This window comes from Triticum aestivum, chromosome 7B (genome assembly GCF_018294505.1).
Source record: "Triticum aestivum cultivar Chinese Spring chromosome 7B, IWGSC CS RefSeq v2.1, whole genome shotgun sequence".
In the NCBI taxonomy this organism is placed as follows: domain Eukaryota; kingdom Viridiplantae; phylum Streptophyta; class Magnoliopsida; order Poales; family Poaceae; genus Triticum; species Triticum aestivum.
In genome coordinates this window covers 661,192,769-661,216,589 of record NC_057813.1, presented here as the reverse complement: position 1 = coordinate 661,216,589, position 23,821 = coordinate 661,192,769, and the positions used below count along the sequence as shown (strand labels likewise).

The window sequence follows — 23,821 nt, the reverse complement described above, 5'->3', positions numbered from 1 at the left end:
AAGCCACAACCTTGGCAAAGGTCGGCTCCGGGATCAAGGTGAGGTTCGAGGCAGCGTTGCCGAACTCTTCATTGAGCCCGGCGGAGAGGGTGCTGAGGAGGAGATCATCGGAGATGATTTCGCCAAGATCACGGAGCTCATCTGCAAGTTTCTTGAGACGCATGCAATAATCATCGACAGAGGAATCAAGTTGATGAGACCCAAAAAATTCTTGCTGAAGAAAAACCCGGCATTGGAGTTGGTTGTCGGTGAAGAGCCCGTTGAGTTTGGTCCAAACGGCGAGGGCGTCGTCCCCGTCGCTGACCACCGTGTGGAAGAGATCTTTAGAGATGGTGAGGTAGAACCAACGGATGAGTGTAGCGTCGATGGTCGTCCACTCTGCATCACCAAGCATGAGGCTGGAATCCACGGAACCGTCGACGTGATCATGGAGATGATACTCGCGGAACACTAGAGAGAAATATGTTTTCCAGGCGTAGTAGGTGGAGGTGGAGTAGTCAAGACACACGGGGACACGACGGTGGATGTCAAGATCGCGGATGAGCACGGGATCCGGGCCGGCGAAGGGGTTGGGGACGACGGAACCGGAGGCGGAGGAGGCGGGTGAGGCCATGGCGATGTCGGGTGGGAGAGGGAAGGTGGTGCTGCGGCTGGAGGGAAGCAGCGGCGGCAGGGAGAGGGGGCGGCGGCGGCGGTGAAGCGGCGGCGGCGGCAGGAGCGGAAACGTTTTAGGAAGAGGATCGTGTGAGGGAAACTGATACCATATTGTTTGGCAATGCAACTCTCAATTGATTTGGGTGCATACACGCACGTATATATTTACAATGAGTAGCCTACAGCCTCAACTATACATGGTAATTAGGAGGCGGGGCAAGGTAGAAAATGATCCTACATATACATGCGATATACTGCCTATACAAAAGATATTCAACATGTAGTAGTTCCTCTGTATGTTTTGTACTTCTCAAAATTCATCTATGGTTGATTCTTCACACCTACATGCTTATTTCAAAATCACATTTCTGTTTTTAAAAACTAGAGGACCTTTTGGACGTTACTCAATGGTTAAAACTTTCGGCACATTACATAATTATTTGATGTTGGTAGACCTCAATGACCAGGAATTTCCATTATGGTTGTGTTAGCCCTCTCGGCAAACCTGAATTTCCAATCACTATAGGTATCATCCGATCTAATTCCCCATGCTTGAACCTTCTTTCTTCTCACAATCTACATGGGATGTATACATCATCGACAGCCGCAGCCAACTATGCCTTGCCTACTGTGCTGGCCGGCTGCTTACAGTCGAGCTACACATATTGGCATGTAACATGCTATAACTAATCACTCTGATGGGTTGTTCATCGTGGTTACCTCTCTTTATTTTGGCATTGCCCATATTGCTTGAGATAGCCTATCATTTAATATGCCTACTGGAGCGACAGCCATATCTTCGTTCAGTAGTGCACTGATCACAGCAAGGAGCAGCCTGCTAAAGTATAGGCTTGGTATCTACTACCATAGTAAATTTAATAGGTTTTCTCAAATATTTTGGTACTAAGTAGTTCTTGGCTTGCTGTTCATATATAGATTATGATACTATTAATTAGTCCATGTTCGGAATTTGTATTCCCAAAGAGTATCATAATTTAGGAAGTTGGCTTATTTGTAACCACAGTAACACAAAAGTTAAGCACACTAATTAACCATGATTTTTTTTGGACGCAGTTCAAGGAGTTCAACATGATGGCTTCTTGCGTTGTCAAATTGCTGTTATCTTTCTCCCTCCCCTCCCTATTGCCCAATATCATTATGTGTTACTAAGTTCATCAACAGAAATATTGTACTTTTTATGCTAGCAACGTTATTCATAAACCCCAAGTTAGAGTTCGTTACCTCAGTAGTTCCTATTTTTTTACTCCTCACAAAATCGTGATAATCTGGTAAGATGTCATCCAGCAGTTTCGTGGAATCAAAACAATTATTATCAAGATTTTTTTGTTGTACTTTCGCTGAGAGATGTTTACCGTGGCCTCAAATTGACTATCTTCACCTGAAAACACGTAATTTACTGCCTCACGTCTGTAGCCAGGATTTTTTTTTTAGCTGAGCCAGATATATATTATTGGTTGGGTGGTAATCAGACCAGTTTGTTACTCTTCATAACCATTATCAGAAGCGCCCCCATATAAAAAAGCATTATCATAAGCCATTGTCTATGTGCTCCGGTATGCCACTCCTCCAAACTGGACCCAAGTAAACAATATGTGAAAGATATAGTTCTTCATTAAATAACATTTTATTACCAGTCGCTTCTAGAAACAATATGAATTTTTTCATTGTTTTTGCTCAATACTGTAGCATATGTACTTTGTAGACATTTTCCAAACATATGGGGAGCTTTAAAGAGTTTGTCCACAGAGATGGCAAGTTTTTTTTTGTTAACATTATTGTGCGCTGCTGAAGGTTTTTCTTTTTTTGAAGACGTGCGCTGTTGAAGGTTGAGTATACAACTATACATGCAGGGCCATTGTTTCTTTAAGGCATATAGTTCACTGAAAAGGATACAAAGAGAAAGTTATCATGACTACACAATATAAAATTCTTATTTTTTCACTTTTCCATGACAAATTATTTTCTAATCATTGGAAATTGGTAGGGTATGATATTTCTATTATTTTCAACCATTTTCTTATTGCCATTTGTTTTGGGGAACAATATAAAAAGTAAGCCCTCTTTGGAACAAACAATTTTAAAGGCAAGTAAAAACTGTAAGACTAGAATGTCATCACTTCCTCGCAAATAATGTGTGGTTTCTTGTTTATTACCTATAGATGATTGTTGTGCATACTACATATATTAGGCATGATATATTAAGATGTTTATCTCACGGAAAAGAAACATCTGCCAAAGTAAATAAAAATTGCACACACAACCCTGTACAGACTCAACACAATATTTTCTTACTTACAAAATTATTTTTCAAATTGAAACTAAAGGGCAGAAGAGGCGTGCCTATCAAACATCACTTTTTTTGTAATAGAGAGTGGCTACAAAGCCTAATTTTACTCACAAAGAAATTCATGCACACAAGAATAATAAAAACGTGTACGCATAGTAAAGCTTAATTCATAGGATGTGACATAGCTATTACATAGAAGGCTTGAACAAGTATTTTGAACCAATATTTCCCTAAAGTGCATTTTGTCTTTTCAGGTAACTCTTATTAACAATATGAAATTTTAAATTGTGTATATACTTTATTTTTAGCCCATGCAGCTGCGCGGGTTGATGACTAGTGTAGAGTTATTGAGTGCCTAGCAGGCGGTGCTAACTGTTAAGTTGGCCACTATCGCTTGTATTCTGAATGCAAAGGACATCTGTGCTAAGTTGTGTTGTATAAACAGCCTTGGACGGAATCAACCTTAGGAAAAAGGACACCATAACCATTCCATTCATTATGAAAGTCCATTCACGAGATTTTCCTACAATGTTCTCCAAAGAGCACACTAGAACGGTTCTCCAAAGAGCACACTACACACACGGCTCATGGGAAAAACACTGAAACATAGTAGCACTCACTACATACAGAAGCACATCCCAAACAGTGGCTTCATTTGCTCAATCCATGGTATGACAATAGAACCGATGGAGTTGGATATTCGTCGTCTTGGCTATGACAGCGCAGCCCTTCTTGCTGCACTTTCCAAATTGAACTCCTTGGCCCTGTGAAACTTCTTGACATGGCGATGAAACAAAGGAAAATTAATGATATTCAAGTCAACACGACAATCAACCACGGAATTTGAAAATTGAGAGAACATATATAGCTACCTCTTTATCATCGTTGCCGATTTCCGGGGGCCTTTTGACATTATGTGATGAAACAAGCATGGAGATGAAGGTGCGCGCAAAGGGAAGCAGAACGGTGTTTATAGTGCAGATTTTAGTAGAACTTGTATGATGATGCATGATTAGTAGGACTTGTTATTATATATGATGATGTATGATGCGAGCATGAAGAGTTATTATATATCAGCGGGTGAAATGAACATAGCAGTAGCGTTGGTAAACCAAGCACGAAGATAAAAGAGGACACTTCTCTCTATTAGCTAGCTAATAACAACCTAAATTAACCCCCAAAACCCCTAAACCAGCCACTTTCAAAAAAAAAAAAAAACCTCAGCTGCAGCCAGCTTCTGACGCGTGAATGTCTTTTGATCCCGGTTTATGTCACCAACCGGGACCAAAGGCCCCCCTGTCTGGGCTGCCCGCAGCGGCCACGTGGATGCCCATCTGTCCCGGTTCGTGTAAGAACCAGGACTAAAGAGGGAAGGCATTAGTAACGACCTATTAGTCCCGGTTCAAGAACCGGGACTAAAGGCCCTTACGAACCGAGACAAATGCCCTGTGTTTCTACTAGTGTTGCCTAAAGTTATTCATTCATGCATGTAACTGGTCAAGGTACACGCACTGGCTAAGCGTCCGTAACGCGCACACTAATCGCGTCAGGGAGAAGTTAAAAGTTTTTAAGAAGTTTCAAAGTAAGCTTAGTGTGAGATATTAATAATAAGTACGGCTACAATAATGAACTCGATGAAGCTTTACATGCGAAGATACCATGTTTGAAGGGAGCAAGCCTTGTATCCATGAATTGAAATGTCTACACATATTCAAATGACGTGCAGAGCATGTACAATTTACTAGTAGCAATGAGTGTATGTGTGTATGTATGACCATCTGCATCTGTACTGTGTCCCAAAGAAAAAAGAACGTAAGGTTCCGGTTTCACCTTTTCTTCGTCTAACCTCACGTTCGTTTCCATTTTTTTCTTTCATCGTTGATTTTTTCTTCCCGCCGATTTTCCTAAAACCAACTTAATTGTTCCATGATCTCATTTAGTTATCAAAATAGAATAACATTTTACTCCCTCCGTTCGGAATTACTTGTTGTAGAAATGGATGTATCTAGATGTATTTTAGTTCTAGATACATCCATTTTCGAGACAAGTAATTCCGAACGGAGGGAGTATTTGATAAGACAATAAGTTCGTTTTTTTTTCAAAAAAGTCAATAAGTTCTTATACCACGCAATTGTTTGAGCTGGTACGAAATCATGATGATTGCGTATAAAAACTTGCTAAGATTTGTATGGACCAATGTAAATCACATTACCATTGTACTAAAATATTGCAATTGTCTGTCTATCCAGTTAAGATCATAATAAGATTCGGTGGCTGGGCCCACGGGCAATCGGGGGGTCTCGTCGGGGACGCGTAGACAAGAAAAGAAAGAAAGACAACCGCAGAAAAAAAAAGGGAAAGAAAGAGGCTGGTGGAAACGCCCAGAAGAAATGCGAATGACCCCTGTCGGGTCGAGAAATCTCCCGAATGCTCCCCCGGCTTCCGCTCCGCGCACCCGCATAAATACCCGCCCGCCTCCGTACCGACGCAACAGACTACAGACAACAGAGGAAGAAGAAGAAGGAGGAGAATCAGAGCGCTCGCGCATCGCCCGCCGGCAGCTGCATATTAGCCCGCACACACCATTGATTTGTCCCGGGCCGGTGGTGGTTCCTCGGATCAGACCAGATCAGATCGGATCGGATCCCCACAACTGTAAACACCCCCCTGCTTCTCTTCACCTCCTCCCCATTTTATATAATCTCTGAATGAAATGCTGCGTCAGGCTGTTACCATAAGTATATCAGATTAGCTAGCTAGCCTTGTGAATCCTTCTCGCCATTGCCTCTCACCTACCTGCATATATTGTGACTAATTTACTGATAAATCAAAGGCCCTGTCCCTATTGCAAACTCTTGCATTGCGCAATTCTTGTTTGTTTGGGGAACAATCTATGCACTGTCCCCCGTTGTTTACAATGTGTCAAATCCTTTCATGTTTCATCCAACCTACCATGTCACTCAGCGGACGGGTGTTCTGCTTTTTCCTATGCAGTTTCAGTGATCTTTATATTGTATAAAAACATGGACCCTGTATGGAGACCATGACACTTATCTGTATTTCTTCTTCTTTCTTGCAGCTTGCAGACATCACAAGAGCATAATCTGGTTGACAGACCCAGCCATTTATCCTGCCAGTATATATAAAGGCTAGTAAATCATGTATCCAACAACAAATCACTACATGGATCCATACTCCTCATACTACAGGCATCATTCTCCCTATCCATATCACCCCCCTCCTGGCTGGGAAGCTGGGCACCAGCACATGCCTGAACCGGACTGCTCGCCATGTCGGCCACCATATCCATATGGCCCTTGGCCGTACAGTGGTACCATGAATCACTCAGGCCTTCCAGAGTCCCACTCCCATAGCTGCTGCAGCCACACATACCCTCCTGGTTACTACAGTTTCAGACCCCCATTGCCCCAAGAACTTCCACCACCACCTCCTCTATACTACCATGGTCCATTTCCACCGCATCATCATCTGAACCCCTACTCGCCATCATACTTTGGCCCACTCCCACCATGTCATCCTGTCGATCAAACACCATATAGTGGTTATGACAAGTTCAAGAGCCATTGCTGTGGGTGTCCGAACCATGTGTGCCATGGAGATGGAGGGCAGAAGAGCAACGTGAAAATCGAAGAACATGTGCCTGAAGTGAAGGATGACAGTAAACAGAAGGATGCAGACAATTCCAGAATAATTCGCAACCCAAACTACCAGTACCCGGTGATGTGGCTACCGTCCGGTGACATGAAAGACAACAAGGCTAATGATGGAAGAAGCTTAGAGTTTCCACCTCAGCTCTTCAGCAAGTGGTTTCCTCAGAGTGGAGAGAGGGCAGAGGATGTCAAGCCAGCCGATGACAGTCAGAAGGCGAAACAACTTCAGTGGCCAATGGTTTGGATGCCACCAGGATATGGCGTTGAGACCAAACCAGAAGCTAAAAAAGAGCTGAAGGAGATCGAGCAGAGTCCAAAGAGCACGCAAGAAGATCCACCTTCGCCTAAGATCAAGATCATTCCCTTGTCATGGTTTGGAAATGATAGTCATGATCAGAAGCCTGATGCTAGGGATGGCTCTGGAGAACAAAATGGAAGACCATCAGCGGAGAACCAGCCTGCAGGCACTGAGCATCGGCATGACATGACAGTGGATGGAAACTGTAAGACCATCCCAGTTGTGCCGAAGAAACCAAACATTGGGAATGAACATGCTATTTCAGTTGTGCCGGAGAAACCAAAGAGTGGGAATGAACCTGCTACTATTTCCGTTGTGCCGGAGAAGCAGGATGTTGAGAAGAAGGTTCGTACCTGCAGGACCATCCCGGTTATGCCTCAGAAAGAGAGTGATGAGAAGAAATCCTCCATGGCTGGAAACAAAGAGGAAAAGAAGGCCATCATGGTTCAGAAGGAGGGAGAAAGTAAGAAAAGCAACAATGTTGAAGCATCAAAGGCTAAGCCTTCAAAACTACCCCCAGTATGCTTGCGAGTGGATCCTTTGCCAAAGAAGAAATCAGGAAACACATCTTCAAGGTCATCCAACCCAGCAACGAGGAAGGTATCTGAAAAAGACAAGGATGTTAAAGAGGCCCAAGGCAAGAACCAGGAGACAAAGCAATCAGAACATCAGAAAGAGGGTAAGATGTCGATTAAAGAGAAATCATCTGATGATGTTGCCAAAAGTACAGGGCCTAGGAATGTAACAATGGTAGATGCTTCAGTGAAGCACGCGCAAGAGGAACAAGTTTCCACAACTGTGACTGATCAGAAGGCGCAACCTACCGTCAGTGCTGAAGCACAAGAAGAAAGTGTCAGTGCAAGTAGCTTGCAGGAGTGTGACAAAAACAGAAAGGAGGATGAGTTGAAGATCGGAGGTGAAGCTCCAAATTTAGCCTGTGAAATAAAGTTATCAGAACCAGATGCCTGTGAAATAAAGTTATCAGAACCAGATGCCGCTGTTCGTATTCAGTCTGCATACAGAGGGTACCATGTACGAAGATGGCAGCCTTTGGAGAAACTACGGAAGATCAAGAATGTACATAAACAGATGCAAGATGTGGAAAAGCAGCTGCAAGCCCTTGAAGCTTCTTCAAAGCAGCCGACAGAGAAAGAGCACATCGCTATGAATGAGACCATCATGAGTTTACTTCTGAACCTTGACACCATTCAGGTATTGCATCTTTTCATTTTAATTTGATTTGATTCATTTTCTCGTGTGCGGAAAAATTGCACGCTGGCTAGGTACTTGGTCGTTGGACGGTGTTTGTTTTGACTCTTCATATACTTGTGCAGAACTTGCATCCAGCTGTGAGGGAGGCTAGGAAGTCTGTCGCTCGACAGCTAGTTTGTTTGCAAGAGAAGCTCGATTCTTTGTGCAAGAGAAGCTCGACAGCTAAGAGTGAGGAAGCAAGTCCCACAGGAGTGGATGGAGAACAATTGCCTTCTTCAGTTAACTCCAACGAGCCTGTGCACGATGAAGTTTCATCGGAAGTTGCCTTGAAGTTGAGTCAAGATGGAGATTCTACTGAACAGAAGCATCAAATGGAAGAACCAAGTACTACAAAAGAAGAAGCTCAAGAGGAAGTAAGTTAACCTATGTTTTCAATTGCTTGCCATTCTAATATTGCAAAACCCCTGTGTTTTGAAGTGGTATATCTGACGCGCATCATGTCCGGTAGGGGAAAGCTGCAGCAGCTGGTGAATGTCAAAGAGTACCACCGACAGATGTGATGCATGATGCAGCTTTGTCGGGACTTGTCACTGAGAAGAAGCACGAAATGGAAGAGCCAGACATATTGAGGGAAGAATGTACTGAAGAAGTAAGCTGTATTTATGTTTATGTTGTTGATCGGCATATACTATTTTGCTCATTGGTTAATAAGATAATTTTTTTAGTTCATGGATTGGATGTTAACAGTGTTAATGTGAGCAGGTGAAAGCCGCAGCGAAGAGTGAAGGATCTGCGGAGCAAAACTGCCACCCTGAAGAATCAGATCAAGGCGTTTCTTTTACAACTGAGGATGGTAAAACTGCAATGACTAAAGCATGTATGGACAGTGCAGTTGATGCTGCCAATGTGAGTTTCGAATTTATTTATTTTGGAGATGGGTTTAATACCAATATTTTCAATATGGAATTTTGTAGCGAAAATATTAAATATTGTGTATGATCGATGAAGCAGGACGGTTCGGCAGAAGGAGGTCAGGTGCAGGAATCTGCTCCCGTTGGTATCTCGTGGCTGAAACATGATGCTGCCCCTGCTGAAGATCAGTTCAAAGAACCAGGTGCTCCATCCCTTCATCTGGAGGATTCTTCTGTGTCTTCAAAAGCTGCAGATCCACATGAAAATGATCCAGCCCTGGCAGATGACTCCATAGTAATCATCACTCCAGCAGACCAACAAGAAGAGTCCGTTGATGCCGACTTGAAGAAAGAAGTTGCAGAGACCATGGTTGATTCAGACAAAGAACCAAATGGAACGCCAACGCGTCCTGTTGGCGATGCCGCTAACATGGCCTACGTTCCCGGTGCAAATGCAGAGACCACAAAGCAAGAAAAACTTGGTTTGGTAGGACCAGAAGCGACAAGACAATGTGAGGTTTCTCACATGGACGATTCAGCACTTGTGGAGCAGCAAAATGAAGGTGGCTCTGCCATGGAAAATACTATGAATGATGATGAAATTGGAGAGGAGCCTGAAGCCATAGCATCGGAAAGCAGAGTCGATGCCATTGTAGAGGAGACTGAAGCTGTACCATTGGGAATCGATGACAAGACCACTGAAAATACTCTAAATGGTGCCACTGGAGAGGAGGCGGAGAGCAGAGACAAAACCATGGAAAATACTCTGAATGCTGTAATTGGAGAGGAGCCTGAAGCTGTACCACTGGAAGTCCAAGGCAAGACCACTGAAAATACTCTGGATGATGCAGTTGGAGTGGAGCCTGAAACTGTACCACTGGAAAGCAGAGTCGAGACCATGGAAAACACACTGAACGATGCAGGATGTCCGAGTAAAACGAGTGCTGAACCTGCCCTGCCTGAAAGTACAAGCGACGGAGCATCATGTGAAGACGGCGGTGCCACGGTGTACGCCAATCCTGACTCCAAGGTGTCTTCGGAGAGCCATGGTGGTGAGCAAAAGGAGCAGGATGATGATGGAGGTAAAGCAGATGTTTCTGAATCAACCGAGGGCGATGCCACCGTGCCTGCCGAAACTCTAGCAACAGGAGCGAATTCTGCAGCGCCTGTACCAGAAGCGGGCAAGCCGGAAGAAGGTGCTGAAGGAGCACCTCCAGAGGTAGAAGAAGCGGCCGAGGGCGGCGACGATGAGAAGAACAAGGGCTTGGACGACGAGAACCAGAAGCTGAAGGAGATGCTGCAGAAGCTCCTCGCCTCCGGCGACGACCAGATGGGGGTCATCGCGGAGCTGAGCGACAAGGTGAGGTCGCTGGAGAGGAAGCTCGCGGTGCACAAGAGGAGGAGGAGGCCCAAGGTGAGGGTGCAGCAACGTCCACTGAAGAATGACCACGCTTGATGGTTAAGTCTATGTACGTATGTATGTATGTATGTATGTATGTGTCCATATATGCTGCAATCAGCAACGTGGAGGGGAACATTGTATATACAGTTGGACGCAATATGGTTTTCGGTTTGCCGACTGCACAGAAGTGACGAGACGACTGTTGGCGTTGGTCCTCCAGTTTTTCAGTTTTCAACCCGTTTCTCTCTTCGCCTCGCCTCGAGTTTGGAATCATGCACCGCGGGTTGGTCTGTGGTTTCAAAATTTTTGAATAACGCAAATACCTTCTGAATATCCACACATTTTTTGAATTTCTGAACATTCTTTCAAAACATGAACACTTTTTTGGAAAATGTGAGCAATCTTGAAAAGCAAACATTTTCTCAAAAGATGAACATTTGTTTTACAAAGCCAAACATTGTTTTAAATTCTCTGCCCATTTTTGAAAAATAAGAAAAATCTTGAAAAAAAAAACTGAACCTGAACATGACGTGAACATTCTGGATGGTTCGCAAAACCAAGAAACTAGAATACATGGAAACTAGAATGCATTTAAAAATGTTGATCAAGCATTATAGAAAATGTTAAAAAAGTACTCGAAACATGGTAATCAAGCATAATGCTAAATGTGCATATAAAAAAAATGTTGACCATGTATTAAAAAATGTTAATCTTGTATGTCAAAATTGTTAATCAATCAGTTAAAAATCTGAAATATTTATGGATAAAATATTAAACATGTATTCAGAAAATTTCACATTTAACATTTTTCAAATCCTTGTTTTACTTTTTAAAAAACATATGTAAATATAATTTTAATATATATATATAGAATATTTGGAATTATAAACATAAAATAAAATAAATAAAAATAAAAATGTTCAAAAAAGAGAAGAAAAAAAACAAGGTAGTGGCCTGTGGCCTCCCATGGGCTGGGCCGGGCCATTTACAGACGTGGCTAACTGAGTGTACCCTACGTTTCGCTACCAGCGAGACACAGTTGCGCCTTACACCTACAGGACTAGCTGACAACAAATGATTTCAGTATGGCAATTTTGTTAAATATTGATGAGTTAAGCTTGGCTGTTTCTCGTAACAGAACAAAAATTCCCCTAAAAACATTCTAAACGGAAAAAACTATAGGACTAACGTATTTTTTTGGCTGTTTTTTTTATTTTGACGGTTTTCTAAACACATTCTTAAATTTAAAAATATTTGCAAATTCATAAAAAGCTTCATGAATTTAAAAGTGTTCAGGAGTTTTAAAGCAAGCGTTCCCAAATTTCAAAAAAATATCCCAAAATTTCAAAAAAATAATTCATGGATTTGAAGATTGTTCTTTTTTTTAAAACGTGAATTTTGAAAATGGTTTTGAATTTTGAAAAATGTTCATGAATTTCAAAGATTTTCATGTATTCAAACTAGATCAATACCAGATGAAGTCTTGTGGGTGGGGTGTTTTGGGGTGTAGTCTCGGTACATTATGTATGTCTTTCATTCACGCAATGACATATCAATGTCGTGTGTGGACTCGATTGCTATTGGCCTTTAGATTAGATCGAGACTAGAAGAGGTATTGTGGTGTCGTCTCGGCCGGCCGTTCCCTTGTGACTATGGCGATGACACACAAATGTCGTGGGGTGAGCACACCAACCCTTCTTTTATTGTGGTTCTACGTGTGATTGTGCTCCCATTATAAGTCTCCGTATTCTGATTCTTTGATTTAATTGAAATGGTTACCGGCAAATACCCACCATAGTTCACCTAAGACAACACGTACTATGTGAAGTTGATATTTTGGGCATAAATTCCCTGGTTTTCTATTCACTTACTATGTGTTGTTTGTTTAACCTATGTGTATAGCTTAACTAATTCTTTATTTTGGGCAAAAGTTGCAAACATTGAGCAGTGCTCGAGCACTAATTCTACCTTTATTTGTGGCCATCCTTTATGTACCAACCGATGCCACTATCAGCATGCATGTACTTTGCTCTTATCTTCTTCGGCGCAAACCGACAGCTTCATTAGGCTTTTGGCCAGCCAGGTCACCTCAACGCCTTTTGCCATTAATGGCACGACCACTTGCTAGCTGCTCATGCTATTTATGGGCATCCATGCAAGCGCCATCAGATCGGCCGTTGTCTTGTCATGCCATATCGGTCGATCGACATGGTGCTATGGGTGCTAGAGATGCCAGAGGCAGTGGTGTTGCGGCTGTTGTTCTGTTGTTTGAACCCTAGGACTATGTTTAAGTTGAAATTTGTGTGGTGTTTAACACTATGTTTAACTCTTGTTTGTGTCTTATTGAACTTGCGTGATGTTTTAAGTGGCATTGTATGTGAATTGTGTGATGTTTTATGGAACTTAGAGGCAGTCTAAGGTTCAAAAGTATGTTGTTTTATGTTTATTTAGTAGCAAGCATGGTACTAAATTGAAGGAATTTGACAGCCTTGAAGATAAGAATGGAGGCGTTTCCTAACGAAACGCCTCTGTGACAGTGAGCATTAGAAGCAGTTAATCATAAGAAACCACCTATGGTGCTCTGAGCATTCGAGGTGGTTCTGACAACCACCGCTGGCGTACAAAGTATTTGCAACACGGGCTTTGGGGCGATACGAGGAACCGCTGTCGGACCTATACTAAAACACGTTTAGGTACTAGCAGGTCTCTTTAGTGTGAATTAATTGGCATGTTTGATATTGTAAGATGTCAGATATGTTTCTGATTTATATCGATTTTATATTTTAGTGTGAATTAATTTCATATCTAAATGGGAATAAACAAATGATTCTGCTGCAGCACGAGTAGTTTGCTTGGCTTTCACTCGTCCATGCCCTGCATTGTGTGTGTCCTTCGACAACACCCCTCGTCTATATGTGCCTCTCGTGGTGATGATCATATGTCTGTTGCTAGGTCGTGCCTTCTCTTGGGCGTCCATTTCTTCTCTTCTTCTTTAACTTTGATATTTGTATGCTTTCGACCCAGTTATCTAGAAAACGGGGTTAATTTGTTAAGGTTTTTGATCCGGTTTTTTTATAAATTGGATCAAAGCCTAAGGAGAACTCCCCCACCCCCATCAGTGATTCTCAAAGAAAAAAAGATCCAAAAAGAGCTGTACCACGACGTACCATTGTATGTCGGTGTATCCCGGGGTTTGAAATAGTTCAGGCTAGCTAATGCATTGAAAAGGTTCTGGCGGCTAATAACACCCACCAGACGAAACAAACGATTGTAGTTATTTTATTTTATTTTATTATAAATTCCCTAGTTTCTTATTTAGTTTTTTAACGGAAGTTTCTTATTTAGCCACAGTATTTGTTTGGTTAATCTAGTACTCCTACTAAGGACCACCATGTATCGAGAATTGTTTGCCTCTCGACTGTAGCTCTATATCTATGGAATAAAACTCTTTTCACCATAAAAAAAATCGTTTTGCAGCGTCACGTTGTCGCCCAGTTCAGAAACATCTTTTTTTTAGTACTCCCTCCGTCCCAAAATTCGTGTCTTACATTTGTCTAAATACGGATGTATCAAGTCACATTTTAGTATTAGATACATCCGTATCTAGACAAATCTAAGACAAGAATTTTGGGACGGAGGAGAAAAATGTGCTCCCTCGATTAATTAATTCATTATCTTCTGCCATGCATCGATCGCACTTGCAAAAGGTGAGCAGTGATCTAGGGAACACTGTTACTCTACTTTCGTGCATCAATCATCATTGTCATAACGACCACTTGCTGGAGCTCATGCTATTTAAGGACATCCATGCATGCACCACTAGATCATGATTGGCGCGCGTTGCGGCGCCCGTCTATGTTTGCGATGAAATGATAGGAGTTTCCATAGAAAAGGGTCTAGACGATGGATATAATATTTTGTTGAATTTTTAATGCAAACAACAAATTGTGTCCTTGGTGTCTTTCTTTGCAACTCTAGTTCACGTTCTCCTTTAGTGTTAAGGAAATCAACTTGCAAAAAGAAAGCTCACTAACACTTTGATGGAAATCAAGTTTCACTTTGATAGTCATGTATACAAAGAAAAGGCGGCCTATTGGGAACTAATTACAAAGCTCATCTGGAAACCAACAAGGAAGACTGTGCATCGCTGAGTTATGGCAGGCTAGCAGCCAAACACATCAAATACATCAGAAACACAATGAATAAACTGCAGAGCACAAGCAGGAAAAACACAACACGATTATTGTGTTTCCATGGCTTAACATGTATTGGTCCTGAGCCTTCTAGTTGGAGGGCCAATTCCACTATACAAAGAAAAATGTTGCGAACTCAAGGACAACTAACATAGCATGCACACATTCCATGCTAATCGACATTATTATCATGTGAATATGATGTCGTAGATGCTAGTTCCAGTACTTTTGTAACAGATTCCTCCTCACTTTCATTAATAAAACCACAGAGATTGAAGCTACAACCGAAACAAGAAAATAAAACCATTGTGGTTGTTTCAAGCTCAATGGAACTGAACAAGTGGATGTTTTCACATTCTCTGAAACAGGCATCCTTGAGCTGGCATATGGTCTGGAAACATTATCTAACAGCAACATGATCAAAGTTCAGCCCCCCTTGAATTGGTGACACCCATTAGCTTCAATACATATAAACTAATAAGCTACTAAGCATTGTACAGACTAATAGACTCCTTGCCGTTTCAGAATTCTCAAAGATATAAGTGCATTGCATGCATTGTACTTATCTTCATTTGTGATTTCGTGTCATCTCACGTGGAAAGAGGTAATTTAACCTTTTCGCTCAAGTCCTGCAAGCACAGAAGCAACCTCATTTCACGCAAATAATCTTGTTTTCAAAAGAGAAAATTGTAATAAACCATTGACTTGCCATGTGATTCATAAGTTATTGCAACTAACATTACACATAACGAAACAAAGACATGCAGCAAGCAATGATAGCAGAGGTTTCAAATCAAACCATATGAATATTCAGGAATCTGAGAACTGAAGAGGTGTATAGAGAGCTCACCAGCGACCTAACATTGGAGGTTATTTTTGGGAGAGGTAATATAGAGGAATGTGAGGGGTGCCGTTCTAGTCGAAGTTGTACAGGAGAGACCATGCAAAGTAGCCAAGAACATTGGTGCCACCATTCATGGCTTTCTTCAGCTCGCTGAGGTAACTCCGGTAGTACCGAACCCTTGTGGCATCCCGCAAGTAGTGTTTGCGGGTGAGGTTCCCTGGTTAATCCATTCCGGGCAACATGACGACAACATTAGTATATACGCATGACAAGATGATTCAGAGGCATGAAACAAAACAAAGAGATATGGAGCTCCAGTACCGTTTTCAGTTATGACAATAGCTGGGTTTCCATACCTCTGACTAATGTAGTGCACACATCAATACATCCCCCTCAGGACGATATAAAGCCATTTAGAATTCACCTGTAAGAATTCACGCACCAAAAAGATTTATCGTGTTAATTTTGAACTTATGGTCGGAGCAAGTAAAGCTGAGAAAGGTTTCCGCAACGAGCTTCATACCCTTGGTCCAATCGGTTTGCCATTTCGCTCAACTGCAAAGTGTTTATATATGTAAAACCTGCGCAAGTAACCCGCAAGTAACCCGCAAGTAACCCGCAAATTGACATTGATGTAAAACCTGCAGCTTAAGACAGGAAATTCACATGCACAAGTGACCCGCAAATCGACTGAGTAGCTAGTCAGTGTCTGTTGCATCAATTTCCGTCCCTTTGTTTAGTTAGTTCTGTTCCTTGACCACTTTAGCTTGACCAGGAGTGAACCTGGGCAACATCTCTTTCACAAGGTCTTGCATTATTTGTGGGTACTGCCGTCTATTAGTGGATCAACAAACCTGTATCCAATGCAACCGTCAAAGCACATCCACTAATAGATCATCTGTGAGTATTAATCTTTTATTTAAAACTCTTTGCTAAAGCACATCCACGGGGGATTGAATCAATCACTGCAGATCCGTGAATAGGAAGTAGCACTTGTCCTGAGTTCAGTGTATTTCAGTCTCCAAGATTCAGCATCAAGACATAAATCGTAGGCGCTGCAGGTATAAATAAAATGCAGAGAAAACACCGGGGTTGGGATGAGCATACGTACCTTGCTGCCACTGTAGGCTATGGAGGTGAGCTGCTGCTTGATTATTGCCGTCTAGTTGCTGGATTCCATTTCCAAAAGGCGACAAAGTTCAAGATCGCTCACGGGGGAACCACCGCACATGTATCCGATCCGTTCAAAGAGAGCCAGCACCGAAGCGAGGGGCCGGCTTGCGCCACCAAGAATGTAGAGGAGGGATGTGGAGGCGCTTGGTGAGAGAAGGCATTGACGACGGGACAGTGGATGGCCTGGAGCAGCGGGATCCAGGCGCAATATCGAGAATACGGCCGCGGCGTCAGGGATTGGGGCGCGGCCGGGATCCAGTCGGCGGTGGCGGGGGTCTGCGGCACTTTTCCTGCCGTCTCAGGCCATCAGCGCCCGTAGCCATCGGATCATCAATCTTGAGCATTTTCAATCGTTAGATTTACTGTAAATCGCTCCTTATCTGGCCTCGTTCGCCATTAGGGATTGCTAATTGTCATGGGCCGCTGCTCTTGTCGCTTTTTTCGGCGTCTCAGATTAAATTGGGCCTAATGGGCCTGCAGCACCATCCCCTTCGTGAAGCCACCGTTTTGTTCCCAAGACCAAACGCCTCTCACACCCTTCGCCTGGCGGCTGGCGGCTGTTCCCATGGCTGGTCGACCTAGGTGACTAGGTCGCGAACGGTCCCGACGCGAGGGTCATGGCGATTCGGGCGGCTGGACGCGACGTCGCCTTCCAGGCACCGCCGCCCACCACGACCTCGAGCAGTGGTGCGTCTCCCTCGTTCTCGTTTTCTATCGGCAACCCCCAGCTTGCCAGATGGCGGCACCGACCATCTCTGTCGCTTCGCCTCCTCGACGGCATGTTCTTTGTCTACCTGGAATGCTCAGATCCGTCCTTCAAGGTGGAACGTTGGCGCCGCTGCCATCCAGCCCGACCCTATGTTTCTGACACTAGCCTTGTGGATCTGGCACCTCTCGCAGGTGCACAACCAGCACAAACGCGCTACAACGAGCAGCATCAAGGGATTTGGTTTGGGTGATTATATACACGTCATGACACCCTCTCCTCTACACGTTGATGTCAAATTCCCTCCTCCAAGGTAACACCTTCATGCAACTTTGCAAACTTTGTTTCTCTCGGTCTTCCACTCATCCCCGAAAAATATTTCATTCAATCTGTGAATTTTCTCTTGTACTGGTAGAGCCAATTGCAGGTCAAAGCGTTCTGCTATGAGGTAAAGGAATTTTTTGTGGAGGAAACTACTGTTCAGGTATTGGTAGATCTTCCTAACACTTTTCCTTTTGCAATCGTATCATTTAATTAATATAGTTAATTGGTTGTTGCAAAATATAATGATGGCTTACTCTTTGCAGTTTTAGTAACATCATGCCATCATCCTCATAGTCTTGTTATGCACTTGTATTTAGTTATGTTCTTTTTAGTTTTCGTGTGTTGAAACAACCAATTTGAAAAACCAGGAAGAGTATCTTAGTGATCACGTTTCAGTGCTGCATACAAGAAGTTGCCCGCTCTGAGTTTTATTTTATGAAGCAGAGTTGAATCTGCTCCAAGTGGAAGATAATGTTACTGTCTGTCATTATTGGTTTGCTGTTGCAAGATTATTACATTAATCAGTTATAAGCTAGGATTTTTGTGTTAGCCAAGCATTTTACTATGTACGTGTATCCCATTTGAAATCCCTTCAACCCCAGTCAAATTCCTATTGATATCACTTCTATGGTGATTCCATTGTTTATACTATTGAAGTTGTGATTCCTTCCTGTTTCTTTCATGGGTTAATATTTTATGATTAATTACACATCAAGAAAAGATTTTTTAAATATATTTTGGGTAGAATTCTTATTGTTCTATGTCTTTGTTCCTTCGAATTAGGCATGAAATAAGTTCAATGTCAATGTGTTGGTAGACCTCATCTCCCAGCATGCATATGTGTTGCTTCAGGAATCATGGCAAAAGAGGTTACAATGTATTTTTGCTAGATTCTTAATGAATTCACTTTGTTTACATGTGGATGAACTAATAGGCAATCCCTTGACTATATTTTGACTTGACTACTTTTAGAGTAGGAGGGTCGTCTATCTGACAGATCATAAATCTGTTACTGTACATATTGTAATGTTCTAATCTGAATGCAGTCAGTTGCTTAATATTACTAGATGACTCGTTGCGCCAATGGCACAAAGGGCGAGAGCAAGCCAAGTATTAAAAGAGTACACATAAAAATATTTAGAGACAGATTGAAACATATGGAAATAAAAAATTGCTGCTGGCAATGTCATGATTTTCTCTAACCAGTGTAAACATATATAAATAATCTTTTAAAAATATTAGTAGAAGGGCAGTTGATTACATTTATAGAACAAGTGATCACAAGCTTCTTTTGAGCACATAGACAGTAATAATGTCTAAAGTGTACATGCAATATCATACACGAATGGAAATCTAAAGGCTATACATATCGTGCTCAGAGCAACGCCAAAAGGGCAAAGATACTGGATCAATTGATACGAAACAAAAGGTAGCACATATAGACTGAAAGTCACCAGAAACTATCTTGTGTAGTCTTCAGGCGCTGCTCTGACTTCATGCCAATATAGCGCAACCTCTGCTTCACTTCTTCAATGCTGGGATTAGCTACTATAGTTCTTTCAATAAAACATTTTTTACACCAGTAGCAGCACCCGTAAGATTAGCAAGTTTCCAGCAAAAGGATCACATGAGAATCACATATCTATATCCTATATCAAGAGAAACAGAAACCCAACAAGATGAACAAAGAAACAGAGGTATCAAAACTGTAATTGCTATAAGAACAGAAGATTGACTGCATAGGGTTTCTTATTACTATTTTGTTTTATGATTCATGCATATATTTCCAGTCTGGATTGGTAGCTAACAGGGAACTACACTTCATTGCCTAGAGAGGTCATACCTCTTAAGCCTAGGTGGCTGAGCAAGTCCAGTTTCCATGGTGTTAGTAAGTGCATAGCAGCAATGCCGGCCAGTTCTGATCCCTGTGACAGAGTCAAGCTAATCATTGGGAACCATGCAAGAGGAAAAAATAAAGAGGACGGTAAATCCGATAGAAATACTAACGGTAGTTGAAACAAAAGAATTTATGAAAGTTGGTGTGACCACCCGGTCATCATCCTTCTCCTGCCAAACAAGGACACGTGTGTGTGGAACTGGAAAACAGGAGGGTAAATGAAAAACATGAAAAATAAGAAATATGGGTAAGAAAAATGAAGAAAGGAGAAAATGCACTGGGCATGGTACCAGGAACTACAGTCCCAAACATCTTTCCGATCCTGATCTTCTGTATATAGGTATGCAAGAAGTTTCATGTGATATACTCGAATGGTAATATCAGCCCTATCGACTATTTTTTGCCCAGGTTCAAGACTCTCCATCATCTCAGGCCGCTTTGGATTACACGTGAAGGTTGTGAAGGCTGTGATTATATCAGGCGAGGCTTGGACATGGGAAATAGTCATTGCGGCGTGGAAGTTTTCAGTTATGCAGCGACGCCCACCGGTATAGGATGATGGCATAATATTTTTCTCATGGACCTCAGCTTCATCAAGCTTACCAAGTCCAACAGCGTCAACAACAAGCTGGAGCTTTTTAGCGCACATATCGTCCCGAAGCTTTTCAGAAAGGACCTTGATTGAGTAGTGAGAAGATCAGAAGACAGTAAATCAGCATAGTCAGCGTAGCAGCAACCAAATAAGAAGATGAAGATGATAGGGCAGCAAGGAACCTGTGGTAAATGGAGGCACATGAATCTTCTACATGCAGAAATAGCTGAAATGAAACAGGTTTTGCTATCTCAGGCACAACAGATACAGTAGTTGCTCAACATAATCTAAAAAGCAAGAACAACGGGAAAAATAATAAAACATTGGCTGAAAACATAGAAAAATTGATAGCCATAGTGGGATATAAACTGATTATGTTTTCTTTTTGCTTAGGCAAAAACAGACGTGAATATGACTAAAAACTGTTATTTTTTCTATGTATGCGGAGGCAAGACCAAAGCAAGGTAAATAATAAGCTTTTGAACATATATTTTTGGCTGCTGATAAGTTAAACCTGTGTATTTCTTTGTACCAAGCACACAGGTAAGACCGGAAAGAAAATAAAGGAAGAGGATTTTAGCAGGCCTTCTACAAAAACAAATCGACCTTCTCTGTGTTGAACATTAAATTCAGCTGGCAATTCTTGGCTTTGATTTCCTGGTGAATCCTTATCGATATGCGAAGAAGGCGAAAAAGAACCTAGAATGATGAACTGCAGCAGGGAATTAACAGGAAGAAGCGTGATGTTTGCCTTCAAAGGTAAACCAATGAAGGAGAAGGGCTTTTAGATTAGCAAGCCCAGCAGCAAATAGAAGATATAAGGAGGCGCACACAGTGTAACAGCAACGACAAGACATAGTTTAAACAGCATGGCCAAGCGGCATTTACAGTGAGTAGAGATTGTCATAAGGAGGGAGATAAGGCAGAAAGGGCCAACGGCAATATTTACAACGATGGTTTGTTCGACAGGATAGAAGGCGTCCTGATTACGAAATGCATCAGCTGAATTCCCTATAGTATCACAGCTTAGGTACTCTCTCTCACTGGTAGGCACTAAAGATAGAACACGTTCGTTTATTTTTCCAGCTACTTCGTTCGTTGGTGTTAGAATTGCTCTTTCTTTTAGATAATCAACGTCAGAATACCTAGTAGGAACATCTTTATATACAGCCTGAACAATGGCATCGATTTTTCACCATCAGTGTGTATTAAAGCTCATCAGGGATGGTTATCCAAGATGGATCCAACTCCCCCTCGCGCACTATTCATAGCCTATGTGGCTAGCGCAAGCTTGCCTAGCACCCCCTTCATAGAGTGTAGCACCTATGACCTCAGCTAAATATTTATAATAATGAAGCCATGTCTTATTTCTTACAAAGTTTCCAGCCCATTAGAACAGGAACAAAAAAGTAAGAATAAACTGTCAAAGTATACCATCAAATCACTAATTTAATCAAATTTCTGGTCCAACCTTTGTATCTACTCATCTACAGCTAGCACATCCACCTATCCAAGGAAAAAAGAGGGGAACAAATACTCAAATAAAGCATGCCAAAGGGGTACAACAGAAGAATGGAACACATAGTGGCATTCCTTGGATCAATCATTGTGGATCTGGGTGGGGAGAGGAATGGATCACGAGATAAGAGGAATGCAACAGAAGTTTGATGAGGTCGAGATCGTACACAGGCAAACAAAACAAAGGACAGAAGCATAGTAAGCCGAAGTATAGATGAGGCAGTAAGCTGTATGAACCAAAAGACTATTGAAAGCAGCTAGCAAAGGCAGTTGGCACCACACATATCGGACGACCACCTGAAACAGCTAGAATGGACTGGCAGGCCACAAGGTAAACACAATAATGTACATACAATAAAAGAAACCACCAGCAAGAAAATGGATTGGAAGATCTCAGGAAACACAATGTTCCTGGTCTGAGAATCAGTAGTACCATCTTCATTTCCAATCAGGATTTTCAACCATCCTCTCCTGTGCCCCGACCCCCAACCATCGTTGTACTGACACGCGAATAAAAACATGAACACATAATGTGATCGATGTGATAACTTGTCTATGCTTAGAAATGCAGGGTCGAGAAAGAGGGAGATTAATTCTGGTTCACCGCTGGGAGAGACTGTATTTGATACATATAACAATTGAGCAGATTTTGATACATATAACAGTCTAGTTCTATGTGCCCTGTATCACATGGCTTCCCAAAGTCAAAGGTGTGTTTGGGACCTTTGAGCTATTACTCGTCTAATTAGACAGCTAACATATGATGTTGCAGGTTATAACCAGTGACAAGTTCAAACCAGATGACCACCTCCGTAGAACATGTTCTTCTTGAGTAGAAATGGGGCCAGTAGTTAGGTAAGGCATCATAGACCAATAGGTGGAACCGTATAATTTTAAGATGGTCTAATTTTTAAATATATATTAGGGCAGTGGGAAACGGGTATATACCTTTGTATTTATCCAGTAGCTCAATGTGATTATTCGTCGACCTCCGGATAACACCATTGGTTATAGCAGAATACTCGCGGAGATAAAAATTCCATGCAATCTGTATAAAGACACATCCAACGGATAATGCAAATCGAAAAATCAAGCCCGCAAACTAAAATTATAGAAGGGGTCAAGAGAAACCTGCAGTATGTTAGTATTTAAGAGATTCCTTGCATACGCATGATTCAGAAAAGTACAGTGTGTGATGCCATTATAATTTTCTCATCAGCCAGTGGTATTCCATTATATTTTTATCATCAGCCAATAATAAAAAAGAGAAATTACAGCAGTGAATCGGAAAAGGTACGATCTTGCTTACCTCGACAAATCAAGATATAACTAAATGAGTAGATACTCAAGGCTTGGCCTCAGTAAGTCCCATCACCAAAATATTGTAATCACCCTCTACAGCAAACCAATTGACATTTGGAATCCCAACTGCAGAACAAGAAGCAATGCCAGCTGATTCATTCGTAAGTAAACAACAGACTGGAGTAAGCAAGACCAAGGAAGTGAAAAAAACTCACATATTACTTCCTCATTGAAGTATCCATATGAAATGACTGGTATAAAAACTGTAGATGAGTTCCCTTAGATGGGATTGCCTAGGTACGTATCACTGGTCCTCCTTGATCGTCTCAATCAAGAACATCAAAGAAAGGCTAGGGTTGTTTTCCTGCGATAGAATCAAGAAATTGAGATATGTTCAGCACAAGCAGGAGAGAAAAACTTGAGGAGCCTATGATGACGACATGAACTCGTACCTGCTGATGGTCAACAGCCTCCATTGTCCACCCACCCACGGTTGTCACCAGTTGTGCCCTTGCCCAAGCCGCGCTAGGGTCTGCCACCGCCGTGCATTATATACATCTGACTTCATCGACTTCGTCACACAGCTATGGGAGTGGACACAAAAGAACAACCAACTTATCACTGTTTTGTGGGAAGTAGTCCAGACATTGCTGCCTAATTATCAGATGTAGGCCTCAGTACAATCAATGCCTGATGTATAACATTTGCCTTTTAAAATACAAAACATGGACAGATGGTAAGAAAATATAGCTGCTTGAATATTAAACCATGATTTTCTAACTAAGCATCATAATTTTCAGCTAACCATTTCTATCT

The 23,821-nt window shown here is 42.0% G+C and overlaps 1 protein-coding gene and 3 long non-coding RNA genes across 5 annotated transcripts; 2 read left to right on the top strand and 2 right to left on the bottom strand.

The window, feature by feature from the left end:
• Positions 1 to 5,467: 5,467 nt before the first annotated feature.
• On the top strand, positions 5,468 to 10,675 carry LOC123161095 (BAG family molecular chaperone regulator 6). Of its 2 annotated transcripts, none has more exons than XM_044578949.1 (6): positions 5,468 to 5,617; positions 6,042 to 8,143; positions 8,266 to 8,556; positions 8,652 to 8,792; positions 8,906 to 9,049; positions 9,152 to 10,675. In XM_044578949.1, exons 2-6 carry the CDS (start codon positions 6,122 to 6,124, stop codon positions 10,508 to 10,510), a joined length of 3,957 nt encoding a protein of 1,318 aa, XP_044434884.1. In that variant the 5' UTR covers positions 5,468 to 5,617; positions 6,042 to 6,121; the 3' UTR covers positions 10,511 to 10,675. The 2 variants fall into 2 exon arrangements, with proteins under 2 accessions (XP_044434884.1, XP_044434885.1); XM_044578950.1 differs by having other exon boundaries at positions 9,155 to 10,674.
• A 4,200-nt stretch (positions 10,676 to 14,875) lies between these two features.
• LOC123163102 (uncharacterized) lies at positions 14,876 to 16,894 on the bottom strand. Its single transcript, XR_006481717.1, has 5 exons — positions 16,605 to 16,894; positions 16,017 to 16,347; positions 15,850 to 15,917; positions 15,500 to 15,710; positions 14,876 to 15,278 (listed from the first exon to the last, which is right to left on the bottom strand). It is a non-coding gene; the product is annotated as an uncharacterized lncRNA (long non-coding RNA).
• Positions 16,895 to 17,145: 251 nt separating this feature from the next.
• Positions 17,146 to 21,228, top strand: LOC123163103 (uncharacterized). Its single transcript, XR_006481718.1, has 3 exons — positions 17,146 to 17,353; positions 17,488 to 17,685; positions 17,800 to 21,228. It is a non-coding gene; the product is annotated as an uncharacterized lncRNA (long non-coding RNA).
• A 1,866-nt stretch (positions 21,229 to 23,094) lies between these two features.
• Positions 23,095 to 23,610, bottom strand: LOC123162460 (uncharacterized). The gene is made up of 3 exons (XR_006481289.1): positions 23,458 to 23,610; positions 23,221 to 23,369; positions 23,095 to 23,131 (listed from the first exon to the last, which is right to left on the bottom strand). It is a non-coding gene; the product is annotated as an uncharacterized lncRNA (long non-coding RNA).
• Positions 23,611 to 23,821: the final 211 nt, after the last annotated feature.